Consider the following 12,076-nt stretch of genomic DNA (forward strand, 5'->3'; position numbering starts at 1 on the left):
CACAGGTTATGTATGATTATCTGATTCTATATCATCTAATCAATTAAGATCTGATTTGGTCTTAATTCAGGTCAAGGTTTATCTAGCTCTTTAATGATTACATTTGGCACTTAAATCATCTTCTGCTGAAATGAGGAAAAAGGTAGTGGGACCATATTTTATGATGTTAGGATAGGTAATGCACTCCAGAACAGATTTGTGTTAAGACACAACATTTTTTTCAGTAATTGTTTATCACTATTATTGTGCTTACATTTAGATATCATATATTTAACAGACATAGATTCCACCAGATTAGAGGTTAGACACTTCTAAGCACATTCGCATTTGCAGTTCAACACACGATCACTTCATAACCCGCGTTTCTGCATTACTAGTTCACTAAGTGCTTCGTACACAGTGATCAATAAATATTTGTTAATAAATCAATAGTGTGTTTAGTTCGGTGTTAAAAAGGGATTTGTGTTAATATTAATAGTTTAAAAAGTCTTTAAGCCTACAGGTTCTGAATAGCTCATAGTATCAGTGAAACGAAGTGAGAACACCCGAAGGGAATTTTCTCTCATTATTTGCAGATTTGAATGGAGTCTCTGGAAGGGTCCCCACTGTACTTTTAGCGGGCTGTTGCTGGAACATGGTGTGATTGCACCCATTACTTTGTGAAGCATATCCAAATGCCTACTTTGGACGACTGTTCTCCTTGCTCCTTATATATTGAAAGCAATTACGTGATATTGTAATGAATTTTGTTGACAAGCTTTCCTTTCCGAAGCTGCTCATGGAAGTGCGTTATTTCTGACTGAAAAGCTTATTTTTCTTTCTGTCTGTCTGAATGGATTGCTTGCCTGTGGTGACTTACGGCTTACTTCATCGATTTTCAGTAATGAGATAGAGCAGTATGAGGTAAATGTCTGCGTACATGGGCAAGGATTCTAAATCACATTTTGAAAACCACGGGCTTGAGGATGCAGTGAGTCCATCTCCTCAAAAATGTTTGTGGTGAAGATTTCTTGAAAAACCTTGGGCTTACAGCACATCACTTAAATGTTTTAGAAAACCAGAGTTATAGTCACTAGTGGGAGAACCACGTTGTCTTGTTCAGGGCAGGCAGTAGAGGAAAATTCACCAGCCAGTGCATGTGACGGGTACAATCTCCGTGGATGAGAGAGTCTGTGGTAGTTTTAAAGACGTTGATTTCTCTACAGAGTAGCGTCCAAACATATGACTGATTGCTGCCTCCCTGTAGCTGATGGACTTCTGGGACTGTAGAATTGCTACAGATACTCAGATGTCTTGGGCAAGGAACGCACTGGAAACAAATGCAAAGGACATCCTTGCAGAATTCACTCATTTGACCTCATACTGAGTCATTGTCTCGTGGTGCTGAAATCCTTTGGGCATTCACACTTTATCTTAATAACAAGAAGAAGGAATTTTGTGCTATTAAAAAATATGCTATTTGTGGAATGGGGGGGGGGGAATTCCTTGAAGACTGTGTTTTATAGTACTGCTATTTTATGGCCCTTATATCGTTTCCACGTGTTCACTCCTTCAGTCAAATTTATTCTTCACTGAACACAGATATTGCCATGAATTGCTTTCATTTTTATCTAAATTTCCCTTTAGTTAATGTTCTGATCCTTATACAGGGGCTTCCTCCAGGCCCTCCCTTATGACACCTGAAAAACTTACTGCCTTCTTTCCATCTGTTCTTTCTGGTTTTCTTTCAGCCCATGATCCACATCACTCCAGTGTCCACTGCTACCCCCTTAGAGTTCTGTCTTGTTTCTTCTGTCCACTGTGTCTAAATTAACTTCAAAATAGGCAACATTTTCAAATATTATGGTAATATTTATGTTAATCTTATGAAATCCAATATAGTCAAAACATGGTACATGATACATACAAGCCATTGGAAGTCTTACTCCCAGTGGTCAAGAGAAGCATACTGTGGTCTTTAAAAATTCATATAAACAGTGATTCGCATTTCTTACGTAAAATGCTGCTTTTCTTACTTTGGTGCATTCTTTATTCTTGCCTGAAATTGGCCTGTTAGATGGAAATGTAAATTAGCAACTCATTATGGTAATGACATAACCTGATATATAGACATTTTCTCCTCTCCTCTCCTTTTCTTTTAAATCTTTGGAGTAATTACGTAGAATTGAGGACATTGAAGATGATCCTAAAGAAGTGAAATAAAACCTATTCTGGATAAACCGTATTGTATATGTTGGGGAATAAATGGTAGAAGTCTAATGAATTTGCCCTATGCTAGAAACAGAATTGTAATAGTTCAGTGCATTCCAGAGAAAAAAGAAAAATAATATTAAGTTAATTTGATAAAATCCACATATGGGTAAGAAAAGATAAAAATATGAATGGAATTTGGGTACATTTCCATACTAGTGGAAATGAATCCTAAACCTAAAATGACTCAGTAAATAATGTATTATCTCTTGACAGAGAGAGTTGAGGGGGTGGAGAGAAGATGCAGAAGAAATTATTCAACAGTAGGGAACATTTTAGAGGAACAAATACTAGAGTGAGTTCAAAATATCCTGGGATTTTTTTTTTTTTCATTCTGATAAATTCCTATTTATATTTCTTGGAGAGATACGGTACATTTGACCACTTCATTTCTACACGTGATACAAAATAATAAGAGCAGCCAGCCTGTTAAGAACTCCAAGCCAGATGGTGTATATGTGTGTCATGCTGAGTTGATGGTTTGGAAATGCCAGCTCTGCAGAGTGGCTGGAGCCAAATAATGCTTCAAGGTAATCCTACTTAAGATTCACTTGTGCATCTCCATAGGACTTTCCCATTCTTATGTTAATGAATTTTAAGTTACAGTGGACAACATGATACAGATAGGCAATAGAGTACAATGTCTCTAAAGCGATTCGTTGCCTGTCAGCTCAAATCAAATTCTCATAAAACAGCAGAAATCTAAAGTGTTAGCTTAAGAGTATTGGCTGACTGCTTAAATGAGCAACATAAGCAAAAGTCTGTCCATGCTTCTCCCTAGAGAATGGTGGACTGTTCTATAATATTTAGGGATTATCTTTTGAAAATTAGCCACTGTGAGTTAAAATACAAAACAAAACAAAACTAACAAAACCCAACAATTTCCTCTCAGTCTCCTGATAGTTGGAAAAGAGTAGAAAATCATTTTGTGGTACTTCCTTTCCCTGATCTCCACACACTCAGAAGTCTTCCACAGCATTTCAGGTGAAGTGGGAGGCCGCACTGTGGTTACGAGGCAGGGAGACCCAGTGGAGAGGTCTACAGAGAGGGACAGGGAGAGTTACCAGATAATAGTAAGGGGGCTGCTGTGTCAGATGACACCACGGGATAAGAAGATGGTTCAACTGTAGAAGGGCGTAAGACTTCATAATACAGTCAATCTTCCAAGTTTGGCAAACCGTTACTCAGACTATTACATTTATATTTGCAGATGTACTTTCGTTTTTCTCTTCTTGAATATGAGATTCTGTTCTTCTCTTTCCTTTCTTCCCCCCTTGCATTTTAAGGTTTCTCCTCTCCTTTTCTTTTAAATCTTCATAAAGACACTTATTTCCCAAGAATCAATGAATTATTTATCATTAAATTATTATTAGACATTTATTGAGTAATTCAGTCCCATATTAAATGAATTTTTGCTTTATAAGATCATTATACTTTCTTAAGGAATTGCCCTTTTATCATTATGAAATGTTTTTCTCTATTTTTGGTACCATCCTTTATCTTGAAACCTACTTTTTTATATTATTAATATAGCATTCCAGCATTCTTAAAATTGGTGTTTACATCCATTTACTTTTAACAAATCCATACCTATTGACTTTAAGTGTTTTTTTTTTTTAGATTTTATTTATTTATTTGACAGACAGAGATCACAAGTAGGCAGAGAGGCAGGCGGGGGCGGGGGGAAGCAGGCTCCCTGCTGAGCAGAGAGTCTGAAGTGGGGCTCGATCCCAGGACCCTGGGATCATGACCTGAGCCGAAGGCAGAGGCCCAACCCACTGAGCTACCCAGGTGCCCCTAAAGTGCTTTTTGTTTGTCTTTTAAATGCAGTCTGTCAATCTCTGATATTGGTTGGGAGAGTTTAAACCATTTGTATTTAATGTAATTATAGGCATTATTGGGTTAAAGTCTGAGAACTTACTGTTTTTTTTTTCCTGTCTCATCTAGCCTTTGTTCCTTTTTCCCAATTTCTGACTTCTTTTGGATTACCCTAATGTACTGTTTGTATTCCATTTTATATTCCATATTAACTTATTAGTTGTGATAGAATTTCTAAATTGGCTGCCAAAGATGCCCTAGTCTAACCTTGAGAACCTATGAATTAATGAGATATAACTTCTCTGATTATGTATCCTTATGTATGGCACAGCTGCCCTTAAGAAGTGGACATTACCCATGTGGGCTTGATCTTATCACATGAGCCCTTAAAGGCAGAAAGCTTTTTTAAATTGATGGGAAAGTCAGAGAGATCTGAAGTACAAGAAGAATCTGCTATTCTGTTGCTGGTTTTGAGGATTGGGGGGTGGGATCAGGTAGGTACAAGGGCGGGAGAGCAGATCCAAGATGCTGAAAATGACTGGCCTACACATAAAAAGGAAGTATGAACCTCAGTTTTATAGTAAAAAAGAACTGGGTTCTACCAGTAGCTAGAGTGAGCTTAGATGCTCCTTTCTTTGCACCTCCAGATAAGAACCATGCTTGACCAATACCTTGATTTTGATGGCATAGAAGCCAGGCTTCCAACAGAAATATAGAAATGTGAATGAACAAATTGGTGGTATTTTAAGCTGCTGAATTTGTGGTAATTTGTTATGCAGCACAGACAACTAATGCATTAGCTGAAGATTCCATTTTATTCTCTTAGTGGTTCCTCTAGGGTTTATGGAACACACCTTAACTTATTACTCTCTGCTGACAAATAATATTGTGCCACTTTATGTAAAATTAAAAACTTAACAACCTATGCCTCCCATTTCTTCCCTTTGTGCTGCTGTAATTTTATTTCTGAATGTGTTTAAATCCTCACAATATGTTCTCATATTTTTGCATTAGTCAATTAACTTTTAAAAAATAAAATAAATTAAAAGATATTTTATATTTTACCCACATATATACTATTTTTAGTAATTATCATTGCTGTGTATAGATCTGAAATTAATTGGTATCATGTTTTCCATTCCTTTGACATTTTTTGTAGTGAAACTCTAGTGACAATAAATTCTTTCAGAATTTGAAAAAGTCTTTCATCTTTGAGAAATTTTCTCCCTTATAGGGCTTTAAGATATCATTCCATGGATTTCTGGCTTGTGTTGTTCTACATGAAATGTCTGAAGTTTCTTATCTTTATATTTCTGATTGTGATATATCTATTTCCTCCAGTGTTGTTTTTTTTTCTTTTTAAGACTTATTAACTTATTTTAGAGAGAGAGAGCACATGTGTGTGCAAATGGGGGAAGGAGAGAATCCTCAAGCAGACTCCCTGCTGAGTACAAAACCTGACGTAGGGCTGGCTCCAAGGACTATGAGATCATGACCTGAGCCAAAATCAAGAGCTGGACCTTCAACTGACCAAGCCACCCAGGCACCCTTCCTCCAGTGGCTTTAAAGTGTTAGTTTTTCAGCGTTTGATTGTACTATGCCTTGATGTAGTTTTCTTTGTGTGTATTCCATTTGTTTCGTTTCTTGGATCTGTGGGTTTATAGTTTTAATGACGTTTTGGAATAACTTCAGCCTTTATTTCTTCTAATACTTTTTCTAGATCCCTCCCTCTCCCTCCTTGCCCCTTTAGGGCTCCAATACACATAGGTTAGTCCATTTGGCATTTTCTCACAGTTCATTGAGACTCTGTTGATATTTAAAAATTTTTTCTTTCTTTTTTTTCAATTTTCTTTTCTTTTTATTTATTTATTTGACAGACAGAGATCACAAGTAGGCAGAGAGGCAGGCAGAGAGAGGGGGGAGGCAGGCTCTCTGCTGAACAGAGAGCCTGGGGCTCTATCCCAGGATCCTGGTATCATAACCTAAGCCGAAGGCAGAGGCTTTAACCCACTGAGCCACCAAGGTGCCACATAAATCTTTTTCTTTCTGTGATTCATTTTGAATAGTTTATGACACTTTATATTCGATTTTTAAATTCTTCTTCTGCAGGTGTCTAATTTGCTATTATTTCCACCAGGTGACTTTCAAGTTTCAGGCAGTTTCTTTAATTTTTAAATGTTCAGTCTGGTTCTTTTATGATTTTTTAAAAATTTTTAAAGATTTTTTTTTTATTAGAGAGAGAGAGAGAGAATGAGCAGGGGGGAGGGGCAGAGGCAGAGGGAGAAGCAGACTTCTCACTGAGCAGGGAGCCCATTGTGGAGCTCAGTCCCAGGACCCTGAGATCATGACCTGAGCAGCTGCATAACTGACTGAGCCACCCAGGTGCCCCCAGTTTGGTTCTTTTTAATATCTTTTTTATTTTCACTCATTATTTTCATTTAACTTCTTGAACTTAGTTTAATTTAGTGATTTATGTTCCTGTCTATTAATTCCAATATTTCTGTCATTTCAATATCTGTTTTTATTTCTCTGTTTTCCTCTTGGTTAAAGATATCTTTACTTCCTGGAAAATCTAGTAATTTTTGATTAGATGTTGAATATTATAATGTTGGATATTGCCAAATGTCTGGATTTTGATATATTTCTTTAAAAATTGTAGAATTTTGGGCGCCTGGGTGGCTCAGTCATTAAGTGTCTGATTCGGCTCAGGTCATGATTCCAGGGTCCTGGGATTGAGTCCCACACTGGGCTCCCTGCTCAATGGGAAGCCTGCTTCTCCCTCTCCCACTCCCTCCACTTGTGTTCCCTCTCTCACTATCTCTGTCAATTAAATAAATAAATAAAAATCTTTTAAAAATTGTAGAATTTTGTTTTTGCAGGTATTTAAGTTACTTGTAGGTCAGCTTTTTTTTTTTATGATTGTTTTGAAGTATTTTGGGGGTGGATGTAAAGTAGCTTTTATTTCAAGGCTACTTTAACATCACTATTTAGGTAATAAACTTCTTAGGTCTCTACTGAATGCTTGTTGTAGTCAGTAAGGCCTCTCTGGTCAGAACTTGAATAACTCTCCATTCTGCGTGAGCTCTGAAAATTATTTAACCCATAGCTTGTGGTATATGGAATAATTAAATGACTTTCAGCGATACTCACCATTGTATAATCTCCTCCCATGGGATTTTTTAAAATCCTGTGAGTACAACCAACTCTGTAATTACAATACTTTATGTGGCAAAGGGAGAATTACTCAAGGTGGGCCTGACCTCATCAGGTGAGCCATTTAATTAAAAAAGATTTCTTGGCTGATTGCAGAGGAAAAAGTTCAGTATATGAAAAAGGTGATTTATATATTTAGCACAAATGTCTAGTTGTTTATACTGGGAAGGCAACTCTGGTAGCAGTTACTTGATCATGAAATTTAAAATTCACTTCATTTGGAGTTCAATAAATCCTGCTATCACTAGCCCATCTTTAAAATAGAGGAAACTTGAGTTAAAAGCATAACAGCTGAAAGAGACTAGCCAACTACATCCCCAAAGTATGAAAACCATTCTGTTTACCTTTTATTTTTAAGGTATTTGGAAATATTTCATAATAATGAAGTACATAGAAAATAATACAATAAACTTCTATATCCCTAAATAATCAAGTTAAGAAATAAAGTATTACTGATACAGTTGAGGCCCTTGTGTCTTTCCTCCAGTCTTACCCTCTTTTTTTTTAAGATTGTATTTATTCATGAGAGAGAGTGAGGACACAAGCAGGGGGAGGGGCAAAGAGAGAGGGAGAAGCAGACTCCCTGCCGAGCAGGAAGCTGGAAGCAGGAGCTTGATCCCAGGGCCCTGGGATCACAACTAGAACCAAAGACTGATGCTTAACCAACTAAGCCACCCAAGTGCCCCAAATCTTTTCCTCCTTATAGAGGTACCTGAATTCAGTGCTATTAATTTCATGGATTTCTTCATATTTTACTTTATATACATGCATCCTTAAAATTATCTTTGCATTCTTTTGAAATTTATTTTAATGCTGGCAAAATGTACCTTTTTTTTTTTTAATTTCCTTTTTTGTTTAATGTTTTGTTGTGACAATGAAAAACAGATATGTTTGGAATTCCATTGTATGGATATAGCATTGTTTATTTATCCAGTCAATAATTGAGACATATAGGCTGACTTTTTTGAAGCAATGAATGCAGAAATTAACTTTTGTGTGAATGTGACAAGAACACATGTATGAGAGTTCCAGTAAGGGAATACCCTCTGTAATGAAGTCACTAGATAATAGGGTATATACATCTTTAAATCATTAGATATTGCCAAGTATTCTTCAAAGGGGTTGTCCCAAGTTACATTCCCACTGTAGGGTTTCCAGTTGTTCTACATCTATATAACCAGTGATATTGTGAGAATTAAATTATAGATAATTATATAGGTGAGAAATGCTATCTCACTGTCATCTACATTTGCATTTTCCTGATAATTGATCAGGTAGGACACCTTTTCATATGTTCACAAACTGGCATGAAGATTATTATTCCCCAGCTGGGCTACTCCAATTTCTCAAAGCCCTTTAGGGTTGACATAAAGATCAAACATCTAAAGTGATAAGATATGGTATGGAAAGTTTTCCTAAGTGTAAAATTATTCCCTGAGTCATTGAAATTATGTCTGGTCATCACAACATGATTCTTGCCACCCCTTCAGTTGGGACATGCTCAGTAATCGCAGACTCAGCTTCTCCCACTCTGGGGTTTCTGGTTGTAGAAAGAATAACAATGAACCTTAAGTCAGTGAAGCTATAAGACAGGCTAAGGTATGAGAAGGAAGAGAACATTACTCTAGCTAAGATTGGTTAATAATGACATGATTGGGTGAGCTTGGAAGACCATCGCGGTGGCAGTTTATGTAAAAATACTGCAGGATTTTTATCTCACTAAGGTCAGCAATGGAATCTCCTTCATTCAGAATTTTCAAAATGGCTTACATAAGAATTTGAACAGAATGATTGAGAATCTGAGTGTGGAGTACTATGCTAAAGGATGTAACCACATGATTGTGAGGGTCTTTGTTCCCTTTGTTCTGTGCCTCAGTGAGGAGCTCATGCACTGATCCGCTGAATCACAAGTTCTTTCCACCGCCAACATGGACATTTATACAACACTTTTTGTTGTTTTCTAAAGAAGTCGTGAGTAAAGTCGTATCTCTTATAAATATGCCATCAGTAAATGATTTCTGTTAAAAGAAGCCAGAAAAATTACCCTGAATCTATTCTTGGTGCTAAATGGATGTCTTTTTAAGCCTAAGGAATGTATTTTCTGTCCTTTCCATAATTTGAATTATCATTTGCTAAGCTATATGACAGTTGCTTCCTGCCTCTACTCACAGCTCTGGGTCATTAATACTTTTGCCCCCACTTTGGGAATTTCACAGATTACTGAATTGTAGTGTTTCAGAGTCCTCCCTGTAACAATCCAAGTTACACGTAGCTGATGTAAGTAATTTAATTTGTAATTGATTTGGGAATGTACAACAGAAAGCTTTTTGGGGAATATAGTGTGGTTTATCTCTGTTTATATTACTTTGGGAAGATTTTATTCTACAAAAACAGAAAACCTGAGAAAGAGGTGCTATCATTTAGGTTTGACAACAGAAAATTGCTCTGTACCAGTTTTGATTATTGCATTCATTTGATTGTGAATCAAGGACTAGAAGCTTTGGCAAGAAAATTTCTAAATTTAGGAGATTAAAGCATAGGAAGAGTTCTTCACATTTAGACAAAAGTGTCTTGTTTCTTATTCAGGCTACCCTGATTCTTTTCTTTGTCTTTCTTCAATATTTGTTAAACCCCACTAGTCAATATAACTAGATCATAGATATGATATTTTCAAAATAATGGACATGTCATTATGATATTTGATACTGTTTTCTGTTGGACCTATTTAGATGTGTATGTGCATGCTTATTTTGTACGTGTCCTGAGGTGAGCAAAAATGGAAGCAGTGTTTTTAGGATGAATTCTCTCACCCATGAGAGCAATTTGTAAATATCTTCCTCTTTTTTTTTTTTTTTTTTTTTGTAGCTAGTCTTTTAAGTATGCTTCTGGTCTTCTTTTATCAGATGTCTGTCATAAAGTTGTTGCTCGCTTGTCCTACAGCTGGGGCCTTCTTAGATCTTCCTGACTAACACCAGCTGTTGTCTCCCTCCAGGTCATCCAGGCTGTCTTTTTTGGCATTTGCGTGCTGACTGATCTTTCCAGTCTCCTGACTAGAGGAAGTGGGAACCAAGAACAAGAAAGGCAGCTCAAGAAGCTCATCTCTCTCCGGGACTGGATGTTAGCCGTCCTGGCCTTTCCTGTTGGGGTTGTGAGTATGATGTAGAATGCATCTAACCACAAAAAAAAACTTGGGTCTTATTTCAGACTTCTAAGAGAAAAAGAAGGGCTGGTTATATAGCAGGTTTGTGAATTAGTTTGCTAGGGTTACCGTCACAAAGCACTGCAGACTTGGGGGCTCAAACAACAGACATTTATTTTCTCACAGTTCTGGAGACTAGAAGTCCAAGATCAAGGCATCCACAAGGCTGATTTCTTGTGAGGTTTCTGTCCTTGGCCAGTGAGTGGCCTCCTCTCTCTGTATCCTCACATGATCTCCTCACATGTGTGTCTGTGCCCTAATCTCCTCTTCCAATCAGGACATCAGTCATATCAGATTAGGACCCCTCACTGACTTCATTTAATCTTACCTGCTTCTCGAAAGGCCCTACATCCAAATACAGTCACATTCCCAGATACTGGGGAGTTAGGACTTCAACATATGAATTTTAGAGAAACACAGTTCAACCCATAGCAGTGTCTTTAGCAGCCCGAACTTAAAATGTATGGTCCTTGGGTCTATGACCATTCTAGTATTTTTTAAACTTGAGAGAGGAAGTCATTAGCTCATACTGCTTTGCTCTCCTGACTGTGCCATTGGCTAATATCACTTAAGTAAATGCTGCTTTATGTTTGGGTCTGTTCTGGCTTCATTGATTTTCATTATTTTCTGTTAGAGTCCCTCCATTGCTTGACTTCCTTCACAAGTCCGTTAATCATCCATGATCCGTCCATAAACCATGTTTCTTTAAAGGGCCAGAGCCCAATGAGATTCTATAGATTTTAACCTGTGGATCTCCAGGAAAAGAGGGAGAGCACTCCTCTAAATCTCAAATTGTGAAAACAAGGAAGAGCGTGTTACCTAATTCAAATTCAGACCTTTCCTTTGCCAGCCATTGTATAGAAAAAACAGGCCCAGGTGATCTGGTCTAGAATGTGTATCAAGCCCAAGGTCCATGTTAGGCAGAGTCAGAAAGTTGTTTTTTTTTAAATCCTTCCAGATCTATAACTGGCAGAAGATGCTTGTTCTAAGACCAATTAGTGAATACCCAGATTATCACTGAATTGCTTTTCCTGTGTACTGAATTGTATTTTCTTGGATAAAGTAGTCCTTAGCTCTTGAAAGCAACACAAGGAGATTCTTGTAATCTGATCACACTCCTCTGCTCATTCCCTCATGTTTTTCCTTTGAAAAAATAAATAGGTGCTCATATTGAAACCATCTAGCAAATCTCTCAAATTCTGTTGCTTAACCTGACAGTTAGATGCTTTCCATACTATTTAGTATTTCCTTCTTTGGACTTGACATATAAAATTCAAATACTTTCTATCAGAATAATCATCAAAGAGAAAATTTCCATTGGCATAAAGTTTAAAGGCTTATACTCTGTGCATGAAAGAATTACCTAGAAAATCCAAGCCTGTGCACCTTTTCTTTCTTTTTGCTGTCTTATTCCCTTGCAATTTCTGTAGGCATGTCATTGCCTCTGGAAGCCTTCCTTGGCTAGAAGGAATACAGTAACACAATACAAAAGTAAATAGGAATACAGTATTAACACATTTTCTCTTAGCTCTGCCTCTCCCGCTGTTATGCCATATCAAACTTTGTCTCTAGGGCTTAAACTGTGCCTCTTAGCAC

At 37.1% G+C, this 12,076-nt stretch overlaps 1 protein-coding gene across 6 annotated transcripts in view; it reads left to right on the forward strand.

The window, feature by feature from the left end:
• AIG1 (androgen induced 1) overlaps positions 1–12,076 on the forward strand; it is a 252,002-nt gene that overhangs the window by 49,528 nt on the left and 190,398 nt on the right. For 5 of the 6 annotated variants that reach the window (XM_032873066.1, XM_032873069.1, XM_032873068.1 and 2 more), the window contains exon 2: positions 10,274–10,429. The exons of the other annotated variant lie outside the window; for it this stretch is intronic. In XM_032873066.1, coding sequence (XP_032728957.1) covers positions 10,274–10,429 — 156 coding nt within the window. The remainder of the gene's footprint in view (positions 1–10,273; positions 10,430–12,076) is intronic. 6 annotated transcript variants of the gene reach the window in all.

Source organism: Lontra canadensis, unplaced genomic scaffold, assembly GCF_010015895.1.
Source record: "Lontra canadensis isolate GAN:19392208 unplaced genomic scaffold, GSC_riverotter_1.0 scaffold47, whole genome shotgun sequence".
NCBI lineage: Eukaryota > Metazoa > Chordata > Mammalia > Carnivora > Mustelidae > Lontra > Lontra canadensis.